The following is a 17,821-nucleotide window of genomic DNA, read 5'->3' on the forward strand; positions in this document are numbered from 1 at the left end:
TGTGTTTTCAAGCTCATCTGCTTGCACTACTCATCTATGTAGTTTGTTGAAACAGTCCCTTTTTAAATAAAAACAAATGGATTCTAATAAAACATCAAAGATAATTTATTTTTTTCAATACATTGCCAAATACAGAGACAACTACATAGAGCCTTGAATAAATGTTGTAGAACATGCAATATTTTACAAAAAAAAATATTACTCTGCAGAACACATTTAAATTAACAGCAGTTTTAATTTACAAACTAGAATGCGGGCATGTTTATAAATTATGCTTACATTACTGATCAGACTTCACCAAGTGAATGCATATATTTTTGAGTCATCCGAAGAAAAGTCTTTATTTAAAGGGATTGAGTCTAACTGGCATCATGTATGTACACCTACATAATGAACAGAGTAGTCCCTTTAAAGTGGCACTATCAGCCTCACAAGCTCATTACCTTCTAACTGCAGTGTTGTGAATCATTCTTTTTTACTCCCCCACATTCTGGAGATATGCTCTAATTGCCCCTATGCTAATCAGCATTTGGGGCGTTGCCTGACGGCCCGGGGCACCAGCTCTTCCCGCCCAGCCTAGCCACTCCCGTGCAACCCACTATGCATATATGAATATGCATACTTGGCGGCCCGGAGCAACCCCCTCGGCCCGCCCAGCACGCCCTCTCCCGTGCTGCTATGCATATATAAATATGCATAGTGGGCGGCACGGGAGGGGGCGTGCTGGGCGACCGAGGGGGTTGCTCCGGGCCGCCCATTATGCATATTCATATATGCATTATATGCATAGTGAGCGGCCAAGAGCAACCCCCTCAGCCCACCCCCTCCCGTGCTGCCCAGCCCACTCCCTCCCGTGCTGCCCAGCCCACCCCCTCCAGTGCCCCTAACTATGCATATATGAACATGCATAGTGCCCAGCACGGGAGGGGCCTTGCTGGGCGGGCTGAAGGGGTTGCTCCGGGCCACCCACTATGCATATTCATATATGCATAGTGAGCGGCGCAGGAGGGGGTGGGCTGGGAAGGCTGAGATGGTGTTCCAGGCCGTCGGGCGACATTCCAAATGCTCTTAAGCACCTGATTAGCCTAGGGGCAATTAGAACATATCTCCAGAATTAGAACATATCTCCAGGAGAAAAAAAGAATGAATGATTCACAGCCCTGCAGTTAGAAGGTAATGAGCTTGAGGGGCATATCAGCAGGTTCATTGGGCATAACCTGCTGATAGTGCCACTTTAACAATAAAATACAGTAAAAATTATCTTATGACAAAAAAAGATGACATAAGTAAAGCATGTGATCTTGAACTAAAAGGTGCTCAGAACCTTATGGCGTTGCTCAGAGATTTCTGTTTCTCAAACCAGTTTGAAGGCCTGTTGTGTTAGATTTACAGTAACTGAAATTACCGGCAGTGCCAAAAGGGTTTGATATTATTTACAAGATAATTTTGATCTTTGGAGCTAGCAGCAAAGACTTAAAGGGAACCAACAGCACTATTATTGCAATGATGGCCGTTGGAACATGCTAAACCACGGCCGTTGTTTGGTACTGAAACCAATGGCCGTAATTTTGAGTATCGAATAATGGCTGTTGAAAAACTGTGAGTAAACATAGCCTTAAGCCATGTTCATACATGGCAAAACAACAGCCACTGTCTGAGAAGTTATCCTAGCCTATAGTGTAGTATCGGCCAGGTGAACATCACTTCATCTCAATTGGAATGCGGGCACATTAGGGTGTGCTCGCACTCAAATTAGCCATAGCACACAATGTAAAGTACGGCTGGGGGTGCTGTCAAAATAAAAAAGCAAGCTTACTCACCTGCCATCCCCCCCCCCCCACAGGTGCCATTCCAGCTACTTCCTCTGATGTTTCCTTCCTGCCGAAAATGCCGGCTCTGTCCAACAATAGCTGAGGCAAGTCACTGCTGCAGCAAGTCATTGGCGTAGTGGGCAATTCATGCAGGAATGAAACATCAAAGAAAGTGGGGAGCTTTCATCATTGTAAACAGCAGTGTAAGGGAATAGGGGCATTGGTTGATTTTCAAGGGGCCTTGGTTCATTTTCAAGGCACCAAATTGCGCTATAAAATTTTACTGTGGCCAGAATACCCCTTTAAAAGTTTTTTTTTTATACACCAGACACCTTTCGTTATGTCCTATTAGGGAACAGTAAAGGGAAAGATTCCATGATTGAGACTTTTTGGCCACTGCTTAGTGAAAGTTTTAGGTATAGGTGTAGGTCTATATTCAGGGGTTTTAGTTACCCCAATAAAAAGGGGTTCCTATAGGAGGGCCGTCATTCTCTTTAAGGGTTTATAGAATTCAATTCATTTTTTAATAAGTCCTCTCCATTTGGTACCATATCCAATATATAAATGACTTTCTTTGCCTAAAGTGACAATTCTCTTGCCATGTCATATGACACCTAGCATGCCTAGCTTATGGCCTAGGGGGCTGAGAATCCTAGCCTGGGTGTCTAGGACATCACTACTGATATACAGGCTGTAGGGAGGTTTCTGAGTCATTGTCTGGCTGTAGCATTGATTTGTGGTATACAAACAAATCACTTTTCTAACCATGTACATAAATCCAGCAGGGAGGACTGCAGCAGCAGCCTGTGGTAGGGCTAAAACAGATGAGTATAGATGTTTTTCAAACACACAAAACAAGCAGTAGGAATTTTTTAAATAACTCAGACAACCCATTTAATGGAAAAAAACAATGGTAGTCCTTTTTTCCTGCCATGTTAAATGTATAGTTGAAAAGAGCTCACGCTACCAAGCCACGATATAGAAGGGCCTATGCAGAGTGATCATTTCCTGTCCGCATAGCATGTCAGTGGAAGTTTTGAATTATAGAACAGCAACAGGCATCGGGCAGCCTGGAGACTGGCAGCAGTGAAGAGGGATGTGTAAGTATAAATATTTATGTGCTCCGCAGAATCTTTATTTTCAGTAAGAATTAGACAACCACTTTAAGGCGCTACACAGGCCATTTAAGAGCCCTTCCTAACAACCCAAGGAGGTAAAAAGCATTATTTTGTACAAGTTTGTATATACATTATAGTACTTGAATTCCAAGTTAAAGTACCATTGCACTTGTTTTGTGAGAGAAAAGTAACATGAATGATTTGCAGGTTTTTCCTAACCTTTCTGATAAAACTGTGCTGATCAAAGCATAGTTTCTATGTCCCCCAGTACATATACTATTCCCACAAGTAGGAGGTTGGGCCACATAGAGATGTATACGTCTCTTATTGACCAGAATAGGCACAGGCCTCAGTGGATGCTTTTTACAAGAATAAGTGTGTGTAGGGGAAGAAAACCCCAGTGGCTTAAGTACATTAGGAAAGTTCTCAACATCATTCATGCTGCTGGTTTGTAAAGGTAATATTGTGTGGTCTTAAACAGAAAGTTGAAGCAGGTCTCACCCAGGAAAAAATATAGCAATACTTCTAACAGCAATTATAAAGTAATGCAAACTAGGTATATGCTCCAATGTAAAGAGCAAATCTCCTTGACAATAATTGCTCATAGAGCAACTCCTACTATAGTTGCACATTTTCATGATGATTTCTACTTGGACAGAGCCAGATTCTTGCACTGAAGTTTGTCCATCTCTTGGCTGATATTTCCTTCCACTGTGTCACACTGAGCAAGGAGACCCTATAAAATAGTGAAGAAAAGCAATTGTCATTGTTTATCCTGGCACAGATCCCACATCTATCACTCTTTGAAAGAAGGTTGTCCATACCTGGACAAGGACATTAGAAAACCCAACTTTATCCAAGCATTATTTGGACTGCATTACTCCAAAATTCCACACCAATTTCTTGGAACATGGATTTGAAGGGGTATGATTATAGTATTTACCTAAAATTGCATATTAATATATATATATATATATATATATATATATATATATATATAAATTTATAAAACTAAACAATATTTCTCACAATATTGTTGCTATCACAACTAACTAGTAGTAATCCATTTTTAAGTTGTTATTTTTTATGGTTAAAAAAAACCAAAGCCTCCACAAAGGGAAACATATTAGCACCAACAGTTCACTGATTCAGTCATGGAGGGTTGACCCAACAGTATCACAAGATCATAGAGCGGCGATAGGAAGAATAAATTATCACGAAGAGAGAAGGGCGATTCTTGTCTAGACTAAGCATTAATTGCTCTCAATGTTCAACTTAAACGGTGCTATTCTGGAGATCTCCATGTTGTCTGCTCGTGGTCATAATAGTACACTGTTGTCCTGATAACTGAGCAGCTCGGTAATGAGACTTCTAGGAGTCTGTACAGAAAACCTTCTAACCATTACTACTGATGACCACAGATAACAGGGGAATTTTATTTGTTTGTCATTTTCCTGGCTTCCATGCCATCATCCATAGTTAGATTACAAGAATTTTTTTTTCTTACCTGTACTTTTTTCACCAGTCCTTTTCTTTTCATTCTACAGTCACTGAAATTTTCTGGCATAGTCTGAGAGGCAACACTTGAATTAATATTTCTAAATTATGTTTTGCAGTTAAAGAAGAAACAATAAATCATGATGATTTGGATTAAAGGGTAACCACTGTTTTAAAAACATCTGACATGTCATGGTGACACGTTGCAGGTTTTGTTTATTGGAGGTCCGGATACTGAAAACAACGATGACTGCTGAAACAAAGGGGGTAGAAGAAGTGCTCAACACAATGCTTTGCCTGTTTGTTTCTGCTCAGAACTGCTCAGCTCTCCCTGAAGAGCAGAAGAAGATGCGTACAGATTTACTTTATGTCTCAAGTGTGTCACAGTACCAAAAATTTGTTAAAACGCTAGTTACCTTTTAAAAGTATAGTATGAATCAAATCAAAGTATACAAGCATTATAAAAAAACAAAAAACTCTGTCAGTCCTATTAGGGTGAATGGAACTGTATATGCCTCACTGTTACCCCATTGGAAAGCACTAGTGCTCCAAGTAACGTGGCCCCAGTGATAACACAATAATTACCTATTCATACGATAGTTCGCAAATGTAGCCTTGGCTGCTTTCCACCAGAAACAGTAGCACTCCTGTCCTCAGTCTGTCCTGCAGCTCAGTTCTACTGAAGTGAAAGGAGCTGAATTGTAACACTCCACACAACCTGGGGACAGGGGTGGTGTTGTTTTGCTTGTTAAAGGGGTACTCTGGAGAGTTGTTTTTTTTTTGTTAGTACATTGTTGTAATAAAAAAAAGTATACCTTTGTTGCATTAAAAAAAATTATATTTTTTCTACACCACTCAATTTTTGTTGGGGCAAGACGGGTCCCTCTGTTTGTGTTGAGATCTGCAGGGCTGTCTAAGCTCTGATCAAAAGCTGCAGCACAACCTTATTGATGCAGAACAGGCCCAAATCCACCCTCCTGCCTCCTCATGAATATTTATCCGGTGCTCTGCCGTTATGAGTGATGTGAGTGACATCACTACAGAGCTGTTTGAATATTCATGAAGAGTGGTGGGTAGATCTGTGCACCAGGGCCTGTAGTACCACCTCCAGTGCACCACACCTCCTAATTAATATATTAATAAAAAACAGGATTGCAGGAAAATGGTGCTGCAGATAGAGATAAAAAATGTACTTCTTCCTCTGCCCTATAGGAACATAACAGACAGCTCTGGTGGTGGTTTATCACTCCAAAACAAAAGGGCACGGGCAGTGAAAATCCATCATGCTCCATCCCGATATTATCTATTTATGAAGATTTGGTAGACCCAATACACCTTGCTGACAAGTTTGGCTGACATTAGTGTAAAGTTTGTGCATGTGTGTGGGAAGGAGGCTTAGGGGGCACTGCTGGTGCCAAGAGATGACCCCCATCCCACAAGTGTAATAGCATACACTCCAAACTATGTCTATGTCCTCTATAAGTCACCGATAACTCCTTTAATTAACAAGCCTGTGTCTCAAACCAGACGAAGCTGTAGTCTTAGTCACAGCAACTACTAAGAGTGTGGCAAAGTGCCTGATAAACTATGGAGGATGAGCTGCCCCTTTAAACAGCTAATCAGTGGGAGTGCCAAGTTGGACACCCCCCTCCGCTAAGAATATTCAGGGCCTATTCTAAGGATGACACCTTTTAACTTATTAGTTGGTGTTTCAGACCGGAAAAAAAGCCTTACCATGGAATCTATCTGTTCCAGGATTTTCATGAACTGCTCCACAGTTGTCTTTATCCTTTTGTCAAGCTTACCAAGAGCTTCAACTTGAAGACTTTTACTAAGAAAACCCTGTAGAGAAAATGAAAATAATTTCACCAGGTAGTACAGAGGTGGTCTCATCAGGCAAATCTCTATGACTCTATTAGTCCTATAGACAAAGAGCAGGGAGAGATGTGCTCTGCCACATGCTCCTCTTTCTGTTCTTTCTAGCAATCAGACCGTGACTAATCAAAACTTTTGATATGGCTTTAGGAAGTGTCACAATTTTTTTTAAAGAGACAGGTACAGTTTAAAAAGCTGTTGTCTAAAAAATAAGCATATTGATTTGTGTTTTTTTTGTGATTGAGAAGCAAGGAGCCTTTGATTGATGTATCTGCTCTTTTAAAGTAAGCACTGATGCTCCATCACATGCCTTTCCTAAGCGAAAGTAAGGGGGAAATGTGAATCAGAAGTGGAATCGAAAGCAGATTCGTAACAAATCCTCTTTTAACGAATTTCAGAAGGTACACCCATCTCCACTGGTGATGTTAAAAAAATGTATAGCCCATCTTGAGAAACCAAATATCTTCATTAACACTTTCCAGGAAGTCTAAATAGCCTTTAAAGGGGTGATCCAGCGCTAAAAAAGCATGGCCACTTCTCCCCCTCTCTTATCTCCAGTTCAGGTGTGGTTTGCAATTAAGCTCCATTTACTTCAATGGAATGGAGTTTAAAATCCCACCCAATCTGGAGACAAGAGAGGGAGAAAAGTGGCCATGTTTTTGTAGGGCTGGATAACCCCTTTAACACAAGGTGATTGTTACTGGCTTAAGAGGAAAATTATTGATTAGTGATAAACCAATGAACAAGCATACACTCGTTCATTTTCTCTTAATCACATCTCAGCAGCACATCTCATGTAAAATATGATGTGCTGCCAACAATAATAGAAGTGAAGGGCAACAGCAGCAATTCCGCAATTGGGCAATGTTACGGGATCCTTTTAACAAGCAACAAATATTGTCTTTGTATCAGGCAGCGGTGTGCCTGTGTAAAAAGTAAAATATAGCTTTGTGCTGCTACTTAAATCTCTTCGTTTGACAGAACAACACTAATTATGTACCATATTAAGGTTCACTTCTCCTGGTGCTAAAGCTCATTGCTTTTTCCCCACAAAAAGTATATGGTTATAACACAACATAGGTTTAACATAACCTTCTGGATGCCTGATAATTCCTTGTTAACATCTTCTAGCTTGCTTGCTATTTGTTCAACAGATTTTTCCAAATCTTTAAGCTTCTTTAATTCAGATTCCTCCTCTGGACAATTCTGTTGATAATATGTACATATTATAACCATGGAAAAAACTAAGCAAAACATGAAATGTTCCAGGTGAACTCCAACAATAGCAGTTTGAGATTTTTACAATATAAAACTTTAAAATAACTTTAATACAGTATATATAAATATCACATTATTTACATGGGGTATGTGTAGTTTGCACTTCTAGACATTTGACACTTCTGGTATTGGGGAAAAATTTTCTCTAACCAAAATTACAGAATAGGAGAAAAATTAAACACATTATTACAATTCTATGCAGTAACTTACAATAATGTTGCCCTATAAAATTTCACATCAAATAGTAATTTCTCTAATGATGCATGATGACTTTATGAAAACACTACAAAAATGAGTAAGGCGGTGGTTGACCATTTGTTCCTGGCAGCAGAGAGACTGTAATACCCCTTATTACAGCCACACAATGTAAAATTAAAGTGTGAAAACTTCCCCAGCAGCAAAAGGGTTAAAATATGGTCATGTTTCTGCAACTTTGTAACATACATGAGAATCACAAGTCTATTTTACTATATTTTAGTGACACCTACTTGTTGTCTGGATCATCCCTCTGGGGATACGAATTTTCCACCTACTGCTGTAGGGACAGTACACTTACCACTGTACCACAGCTCCCTATAGTTTCATGTTTTTTGTTTATGAGGTAGCTCCTTCCCAATGCGGGAAACAAGCGGACATAAAGTTTATATAAGTCATTTTCTTGTCTTTAGCGATATAATTTGCATTTTATCCTTCCTATTAAGTGTTACTAACGTAATCCCCCGATGCTACTATGCCACAAGCTACTATGAGTCGGGTAAGTTTTTATTTATGACACCCAATCATGGAGCAGCTAATGCAGCTCCTGGGCTTTTTTTTAATATCTGTATGTATATAAATAACCCTGTCACTACTGTATACTTGGACCTGACAAAGAGGGTGAACTAGCAGATCCCGTACTGTCAGTTTGAATAGGATTACATACTCACAGTGCAATTTTAGTTCCGTTGGGAGTATGTAAACGCCATCCCCCTTAACCCCGGTCAGCCCGGTGAATACTTTACCAGTCCGCACTCCGGCTTGCTTCTGTGGCTCCCAGCATCCTGATGTCCCGCTCAGCTAATCAGTGTCTGAACAGCGCACTGATTGGCTGAGCGGGACATCAGGAGGCCGAGAGCCACAGAAGCAAGCAGGAGTGCGGACTGGTAAAGTATTCAGCGGTCCACTGTAGGTTAAGAGGGATGGCGTTTACATACTTGCAGTGGAATTAAAATTCCGCTGCGAGTATGTAATCCTATTCAAACTGACAGTACGGGAATCGGATTTCGCTGCGAACTGGCAGAAAGAAATCCGCTCTGATTCCATTTTGTGTGTACCCACCCTAAAATATAGCTCCAATGAAAGGGTTTAATAATCATAGTGGAAATGGAAGTCTATGGTTCCCTGGACCTCTGTTGATTCTTTGAAGGGACAGAGTTCCCTGCACAATAAAACTTCAAGCTATCTACTCTGCAGAAGAAAACTGAAGGGATGTTGCTCAATTTTTTGTTCGGCAGAGGTTATAGACAGTGGAGCCCCATGTTTAGAATGTTATGTCTAGCAATATAGCATACTGGTAGGAATTTTTTTTTTTTTTGTTCAATGTACTCACTCCATAGAAACAGAAGATATCCATTACAGTAATACTCACTATTTTACTACCAGACATACTAAACCAATATGCAAGTAAGGTGACACAATCTAAATTTACCTTCTTTCCAATGAGCATTACTTTACAGCCATTCTTGATACCCATCGATGAAAGTGTCTGATCCATTTCCTTAAGTGATTTCCCTGCATGGAAAACAATGCACAATTAAATACAAAACTAATTTTTTTTTTACTGCCTAGTCTACCTGTTTAATCTACACGTAACTGACAATATACTTAAAAAGAAGGCACTGTATATAAACAGAGGGGCCCAAATTAATTGTTGCCAGATCTCCATCTGTGTGTGAATACTTTTCCTCATATAGGCCTTATTTCCACGTTTCATGAACACGCCCATAAATATGGACGGTGTGCATCGGAACTCCTAGCATCATGTATCATTATGGCGCTGGGAGCTCCAAAACAGTTTTAACCTTTGTAGTACTGTACTGACACAACCATTTAGTGACATGCTTTACAGCCAGGCTCATGGAAATAGATGACAATAAACAGAGTCTGTCCTCTTGAGATGAATGTGAGATATTACTGAGCATGATCTGTGACCCTTTGCACAGGGAGCTGCTATTGTCTTGTATTGATGCTATCAATCTACTGATGTCACCTGACGCTGTAATGCTAAGCACATCACTTTACAGCAGCCTCCTCTTGTCACCAGACAGAACAGGAAGTCTTAACTTAGTTTTAGTCCCAGTGATAAGAATGAAAACTGCAAGATCTCAGGATTATTTTAGAATATAAATACTAACATAGATAATGTGGAGAAAAAAAAACATCACCAAAAATTCTTAAAAATAGGTTAAGCATAAAAAATTATTTGATCAATAAGTCATTTTCTGATGACACATTCCCTATAAGCACATTGGGTGTCTGGGAAGGCTTTCATAAAAACCCTGACCTTGCCAGACCTATACTGCACTTGCTCACTGTTGTTCTCTGTTATCAGTCATTATTAGACATTCTTGACCTACCTGAAAGGAGTTGGCCACTTTATAGTAAAATTGTTCAGTGTACAGTATTAGTAGGTGTACTCACAGCCTTTACTGACAGTGGCTCCCTGTGTACCTCATAGAGCAGACTTCCCTCCTTCAGGCTGTGCTGTCCTTCTCTGTGGTAAGTCAGTACATAAGATGGCCGACATGGAGGAGCATGTGACCATGCCCCGCCCCCAAGTATATGCCTATGTGAACACAGGGGAAGGGGTATGGTCAAATGCTCCTCCCCATCAGCCATCTTATGGACACACTCACCACAGAACAGGGCACTACAGCGAGTACAGTTACTAATACTATAAAGGGGTTGGCCACTTTAGAGTAAAATAGCTCAGTGTATAGTATTAGTAAGTGTACTCACTGTATATACTGACAGCAGCTCCCTGTGTACCTCATAGAGCTAAAATCAGACTCCCCTTCACCAGGCTGGGCTGCCCTGCTCTGTTTTGTTTCAGTCCATAAAATGGCTGACATGGAGGAGCATGTGACCATGCCCCGCCCCCCAGTGTCCACCACTGAGCCTGTATGTGTCTATGGAGGACACAGGGGACAGGGCATGGTCACATGCTCCTCCATGTCAGCCATTTTATGGACTGAAACAAAACAGAGCAGGGCAGCCCAGCCTGGTGAAGTGGAGTCTGATTTGAGCTCTTTGAAGTAAATAGGGAGCTGCTGTCACTATATACAGTAAGTACACTTACTAATACTTTGTACTGACCTATTTTACTATAAAGTGGCCAACCCCTTTAAAGGGTGTGATGAAATATTGAACTTTACAAGAACTGATCTGCTTTCATATCCCTCGGGTTGCCGGCATTGTGTAGAGTGAGGATACCACCTGGGGACCACCTGGAAAACATGGATACAACCATGGCTGTATCCATGTTTTCCAAGCAGTATCCTCCCTCTGCACTGGGTCGGAGATGGCAGCCAGAGGGATATAAGCGCAGATCAGTTCTGCTTCGTACGAAGCAAAACAAATCTGCTTCGCTCATCTCTATAGAAGACCTTTTCTGTTGCACTAATAACCCAGTTTCGCAGGAGTGTAATGTGCACTGATTGTGGGTTGAATTACCTAAACTATTGTAATCATAGTGATCTGTGATGCTGTTAGTTCAGGTCATCACACCCAAACAAAGCCAATGAACACACAAAAAGACAAAACTTTATACTCTGGGTACATTTTCTAGTATAGGATAAAAGTAATGTACCTTTGTATATGAGTTTCTGAGAGGCAAGGGGCACCCCTGTGATTTTCTCCACACACAATGCCATGTCCTCAACAGTAGGCTCATCGTTCTCCTCTTTGGCCATAACTTGAAGTTTGTGCTTTTCACTTCCTGGAATAAAAAGTCTAATTATTTGTAGCCAAACTATAATCAGGTCAGGATGTAATGTGGATGCAAAAAATGTGGCTGTATTATGGCCATATGGGTCCAGCAAAAAATCTTTTTTCCTTTCACAGAATTAAAAAAAACAAAGATTAATGCAAGTCAGCATTCGGTAATGGCTAGCTGGTGTATAAAAAGCTGCATTATTAAGTTCCTAATGTTTCCTTCAGAGAATAGGCATGTTCTCCTAATCCTGAACAAACCTTTAAAACACATTATCATGTAACTGTACATGGTCATGCACTTAAGGGTGTATAGAGTTTGCTTGGGAATCAAGCCTGCTCCATACAGAGCCTCCCAGCTGCCATCAGCAGCTGCAGGATGCCCCTCAGAGAAATTCCCTTGCTGGCCATTTAACCAGTAAGATGCAGCTGTCAAAACTGACAGCAGAATTTTTTTTACATTTCATTAGTAGTTCAGTGGTCTGGTTCAGTTCCACAGAATAAGATTGCATGGTGCCTATCCATTGGCAGTACAGCCTAAGTCCTCTTTAAGGCCTCCTGGAGCTGCTTGACTTGCCAATTGATTCAGCCTGCCTACAGCAGGCTACAGCAATCTCGTCCTAAGTTAATGAATCAGTGTAGTATATACTGTATGTACTGCATGTATTGCTTATAGAGGGGACCAAAAAAGTGTTGAAAATGTTTTTGTTTTTGTTAATATAAATCGATCATTTCCATAATAAAAGCTTAAAGTGTACCCACAATCTGACCCCCCCCCCCCCTTAAACCGCTTGTACCTTTGGATAGCTGCTTTTCATTCAAGACCTGTCCTGGGGTCCGTTTGGCAGGTGATGCAGTTATTGTTCTAAAAAACAACTTTTAAACTGGCAGCCCCGTGCCCTACGGGAGTGGCCTAGATTGTGTATGCATAAGGCTGACACAACCTCTTTGTCCCTCCTCCCCACCCTCCTCATCATTAGGAATGCTTTAGGCAGATTGCCTACTATAAGGGTCCGTTTACACAGAAAAATTATCGGACAGATTATCTGCCAAAGATTTAAAGCCAAAGCCAGGAATAGATTTGAAACGTTGAGAAATCTCAGGCTTTCCTTCATTACCTGATCTCTGTTTATAGTCCATTCCTGGCTTTGGCTTTAAATCTTTGGGAGATAATCTGTCAGATAATCTTTCCGTGTAAATGGACCCTTATGCTGCCTTTACACAAAACAATAATTGGCCTGATTGTACGATTAACGATGTCGGAGTAACAATTTTTTTTTCATAACGATCAGCGTTTAGACGGTACGATAAATCGTACGGAAAAATCATTTTGCGATCGCGCGCCTGCAGCCCGGCCCGCCCCTCCGCTCACAGCCCAGCCCTCCGCTCGCAGCCCGGCCCCACGGTCAACCGCAGCCCCCTGCGCCGCCCTCCTCTTCAGCACTGATTGGCTGAAGGGGAGCCGTTTTAAATTTCCGGCTCCCCTCTTCAGCCAATAAATGCAAGGCAGCACTGATTGGCTCCTCTTCAGCCAATCAGTGCACTAAAGAGGGGAGTCGGGGATGTCGAAGACCTGCTACGCGGAGCAGGTAACGTATGGTCACTGCGGGGGAGATCGGAGCGGCGGGGGGGGGGGGGCGATCGGAGCGGCGGCAGCAGGGGTGGCGATCAGAGCGGCGGCGGGGGTGGCGATCGAGCCGGCGCAGGGGGCTGCGGATGAGCGGGGGGCCGGGCTGCGATCGTTATCGCGCAAATTTGCACGATAATCGTTACGTGTAAACGCACCATTAGTCAGCTGTGTCAGCCCGGCACATGGGCTGGATCGTTAAGACACCTGTGTAAATGTTCAGCATGGAGAAAATGTTCCAGTGGCATTCCTAATGATGAAGAGGGTGAGGTGCAAAGTGGTGGGCACAGATATTCCAAGCCACGCCCGTAGGGCACGGGGCTGTAAGTTTAAAAGTTGTTTTTTATGACAATAACTGCATTACCTGCCGAACGGACCGCAGGACAGATCTTGGATTAAAAGCAGCTATCTAAAGGTACAAGTGGTTTGGGGGGGGGGGTCAAACTGTGGGTACAGAGTCGCTTTAAATCTTCTTTTTCCTATTTTTCAAAAAAATAAATAAATAAATAAATGTACAAAACTATTAAATTTACACATTCTGGACCCTGCATGGTAAATGGTGCTAGTGCAAAAAAAAGGATCAATGGACCGATATACTCCCTTAGGCTGAGCGCAGATGACTGGTTCCAATACACGCTTAGATGGTATCGCAGTAATGATGTCACTATATATTCCAGTTTATGGATGTCATATACAGTGACATCATTACTGCGATACCATCTAAGTGTGTATTGGAACCAGTCATCTACGCTTAGCCTAAGGGGGTATATCGGTCCATTGATCCCTGCCAGGATCATCTCTTGGAAACTTTGTACTACTGCATACATACCAGTAGAAGCGTTGTGTAGAGTTGTGCCTATAATTTAGCACAATCTATTCAGGTGAGTTGTATAACCTTCACCTCCCTACTGATTCTACCAGAAGAACGCCCGCAATATTGCACCAGGGAGCGCCCCTGTCTCTCTTTTCTTTTTTAAAATAGCTGATGATCACATCTCAGAAAAAATAGAATGAAAAGTGATCAAAAAGTCACATATATGCAAAAGTGGTAACAATAAAAATGACAGATTATGGCGCAAAAATGAGCCCTTACAGCCCCGCAGACTGAAAAATAAAAAAGTTAAGTCAGAATAGGGCAATTTTAAGAACATTAATTTACATTTTTTAAAGTAGTAAAATAAAAAGGTATGTGAATTGGGCATCATTGTAATCGTAGTGACCTGAAAGAATATATATAACATGTCAGTTTTACCACACTGTGAATCACATAAAAAGACCCCAAGTGACAAAAATGGTGTGTTTGCGTTTTATCTCTAAGGCTGCGTTCACACTACGTATATTTCAGTCAGTATATTTCAGTCAGTATTGCAACCAAAACCGGGAGTGGATTGAAAACACAGAAAGGCTCTGTCCACACAATGTTGAAATTGAGTGGATGGCCGCCATATAACAGTAAATAACGGCCATTATTTCAATATAACAGCCGTTGTTCTAAAATAACAGCAAATATTTGCCATTAAATGGCGGCCATCCACTCAATTTCAACATTGTGTGAACAGATCCTTTCTGTGTTTTTAATCCACTCCTGGTTTTGGTTGCAATACTGACTGAAATATAGGTAGTGTGAACGCAGCCTAAAAGAGATTGAAACCTTCCGTTCATTGTCACCCACTTCTCCTGATTCCACATCTCTCTGAAAAACACCTTCCATGATGTATGTGTGTGTCTGGGAGGGGGGGGGGGGAGGGGGCTAAGTTCCGATCATGTAATGTCAAATAGCTAGTGTCTCTACTGTTGCAGACACTGTGCAGCTACTGGACATTGCAACTACAACACAGGTCTTTGAGGATTCGGCGGATTTCACTGGGGAACTCAACGTCACATCCACTGTGATACTGTATGTGCAAAACTGGCCTTATGCTGGTTTCACTTACGGCTGTTTTTTTTGTGTCAAAGCCAGCAGTATGTTCACATGGGATGGAAAATATAAAGGAAGGTCTTGTACGTCTCTTTCCCGTTCTCTTCTGATTTTGGCAAAAAAAACTGCAGTGGCAGTTTTCCTAAAAACTACCATTTGTAAAACCAGCATAAAGGGAACCAATCAGCATGGTTGTGCTGACATGATTCCTTGCAGCACAGTTTAGATCTACTGTGCAGATCCCCGAGGCTAGCAGCTGCAGCCTTACAGGGGTGGCAACTAGTCATTGGGGCGGGAGCTGCCTGTGACTAGTCAGGGCTCTCTGCCTGTCAGCTTGCAGTGCAGGGATGATTGACTGAATGATAGAGAGTCTCCCTGCCCAGATGACTAGTTGCAAAAGGAGTTTTATTCTGGCACACAGGGCCAGGACTGGGGTAGTCCTGGCCCTGTGTGCCAGAATAAAACTCCTTTTTCTCAAATGTAAAGCTACCACTGCAGATGCTGCTGGTATGCTAGGAGAGCTGCACAGTAGATCTTTAGGGTGCAACTGGGAGCCCTATGAGCACAATCTTATCGGTTCCCTTTAAAAGTGTACTCCAGTCCTTAAAAAGACTGTACCACCAGGCCCAGGCTGAAGCAATGGAGGCGGGCCGACCCACCCTTAGTGGGAGGAAACCCTAGCCCCTCTATGATGTGACTCCATTAGAATCAATGGAACCCTATCATAGAGGGGCGGGGGTTTCCTCCCGCTAAGGGTGGATCGGCCCGCCTCCAGTGCTTCAGCCTGGGCCTGGTGGTACAGTCAATTTAAAATGTATTTTTTATATATTGTTGCCCTGCATCATCTTTGGGTCCCCTGCCGGAAGTGGTGGCAGGAGCGGTCAGGACCGACTTGTCTCGGCAGTGACAGCTTGCTCAGCCAATCACTGGCCATAATGTGTTCCTGCTTCAGTCAGTGATTGGCTGAGTGGTCTATCACTGCTGAGATGAGTCCGTCTCATATGCTCCTACCGCCAGTTCCAGCGAGGGACCCAAAAACCCTGCAGGACCACTTCAGGGGAGCACAGTTAGGTAAGAATAGGCTCTTTATTATGTTCTATAAAGGGCAGGAAAAAATATATATATTTATATATACACACAGATATATATTGCTGCTAGAGAACCCCTTTAAGGAGAGAGATTATAGGCAATACATATCTGATGCAGCATGATGAGAATTACAATCATGACGACGATAACCGATACAAGCGGACTAATTTAAATGAAATGTCTGTCACTGCATTATGTAGTCTGAGACCAGCAGGGGGGCACCAACAACTAGCTGTCCTATACCCAGCCTTTCCCTTTGATGGGAGTTATAGTTTCTCCCCAGGCAGGGGGAACACTGGCCTATGCTTCGGCTGGGGGGTAACTCATAAGCTTGGGGTATGTCACCTAATAGACAGGAGGGGGACACTGCGGGCCACCTGCCTCTATGGCTGCACAGAAGCTTCCCTCCACATTGCCCTATAGCCGCCCGGCACGGCAGCTGACTACACATGCACTGGCTTCTAACGGGCCGCCCCCGGGCAATGCGATATATTACCGTGTGTGATGGTGACAACCAAGCCGTCGTTAGAGCCCATGACTGTCACCGCACAACACTCCGCTACAAGTAACGCTGCGGCTTGCTGTCACGCTTACTTCCTATGCCGGGAAACGTCAGTTCCGGCTTCTCGCAGTCAGACTATAACGCGTCCATATGTAATATTGGGGGGGAGGGGGGTTTTCCCGCCACTGACGCCGTCGTGTTCCGAGCCCATCAGTGTCACTGAGTTCTATTAGCAAGTTGTATTCTCATGCGGTCCCTTTATGTGACTCTTCACAAATGTTTGCGTGGCAAGGGCTGCCCACGCCATGTCGCGGTTTTCAGCAATGAAAAATATTACTTTGCATTCACATTGACTAGTACGACGTACAGAACAGTCTATATGAGAGGGCGGCTAGACTATTTTACTACATAAGACAAAACCAGGCTAAACATAGCACAAGGCGGAACTAGAACACTAAGGATTCCTGGTCCACCACCTCAAAGTGCCCCCATCGAAGCCGGAAACGAATAGTAATACTGCACAGGAAAGACGTCATCCCCACTGGCCACAAGAGGTCGCTTTCTCATTCAATGACTTTGTCCGCAGAACGACCTTTCCACAAGCGTATTAGTCAACAACGAATAGGGGTCTCCGGAAAAATGGCGACCCAAATTCTAAACTAGAGACATAATAGTAGATACCTAGAAGTCGAAGATAATTTTCTTGAAGTGGAAACGATGGTCCCGCAATGTGATTGTCAGCTGCTGGTCGAGCGATAATAACACACACAAGCGCAGCCCCATGGAGATTATGTTTTTTTCTTCCTCTGCCTCTGTTGTCTCCAGATGAGTGTGTATTGTGGTCTTTGAGAGAGACTGCCGGGTCCTTGGAGCTCTTGGGCTTCGCTCTCATACTTGGTGAGTAGTGTAGGAAGTGTGTCCACACGGCACGGTACCTGCTGCATGTGCGATAGGAGACCGTAAGGTTTATAGACGGACAGGTGTGCTGGAGTAATCTGTAGATCCTCTGGTGTTAGAAAACTACAACTCCCAGCATGCCTAAGCAGCCTTTGGCCCAAGAGAAGTATCCTTAGTTGGTGGAGATGAGGAGCATGATTAAGGGCCTTATATCTGTACCCTAACTTATTATTTGTTATT

At 42.6% G+C, this 17,821-nt stretch overlaps 2 protein-coding genes across 4 annotated transcripts in view; one reads left to right on the forward strand and one right to left on the reverse strand.

Annotated features, from left to right (window-relative positions):
* Positions 1-828: 828 nt before the first annotated feature.
* On the reverse strand, positions 829-17,078 carry BAG1 (BAG cochaperone 1). Of its 2 annotated transcripts, none has more exons than XM_069958264.1 (7): positions 16,777-17,078; positions 11,427-11,555; positions 9,267-9,349; positions 7,394-7,507; positions 6,161-6,268; positions 4,437-4,499; positions 829-3,665 (listed from the first exon to the last, which is right to left on the reverse strand). In XM_069958264.1, exons 2-7 carry the CDS (start codon positions 11,527-11,529, stop codon positions 3,576-3,578), a joined length of 561 nt encoding a protein of 186 aa, XP_069814365.1. In that variant the 5' UTR covers positions 11,530-11,555; positions 16,777-17,078; the 3' UTR covers positions 829-3,575. The 2 variants fall into 2 exon arrangements, with proteins under 2 accessions (XP_069814365.1, XP_069814364.1); XM_069958263.1 differs by having other exon boundaries at positions 16,679-17,078.
* The window catches only part of LOC138783493 (uncharacterized), a 58,204-nt gene continuing 57,085 nt past the window's right edge, over positions 16,703-17,821 (forward strand). Inside the window, exon 1 of one of the 2 annotated variants that reach the window (XM_069958262.1) lies at positions 16,703-17,581. The gene's annotated coding sequence lies outside the window, so the exon portion shown is untranslated. The remainder of the gene's footprint in view (positions 17,582-17,821) is intronic. The other variant, XM_069958261.1, reaches the window with a different exon arrangement.

The sequence above is a fragment of the Dendropsophus ebraccatus genome, chromosome 2 (genome assembly GCF_027789765.1).
Source record: "Dendropsophus ebraccatus isolate aDenEbr1 chromosome 2, aDenEbr1.pat, whole genome shotgun sequence".
In the NCBI taxonomy this organism is placed as follows: Eukaryota; Metazoa; Chordata; class Amphibia; order Anura; family Hylidae; genus Dendropsophus; species Dendropsophus ebraccatus.

What these genes read in the sequence shown, in the direction of transcription:
- BAG1 (XM_069958263.1), bottom strand. Translation starts at nt 16,718, where the DNA reads ATGGGCTCTAACGACGGCTTGGTTGTCACCATCACACACG. An exon ending in TAATGCTCATTGGAAAGAAG is followed by an intron (nt 7,508 to 9,266) that starts GTAAATTTAGAT and finishes TATTATCAACAG; the next exon opens with AATTGTCCAGAGGAGGAATC. An exon ending in AATTATCAGGCATCCAGAAG is followed by an intron (nt 6,269 to 7,393) that starts GTTATGTTAAAC and finishes TTTTCTCTACAG; the next exon opens with GGTTTTCTTAGTAAAAGTCT.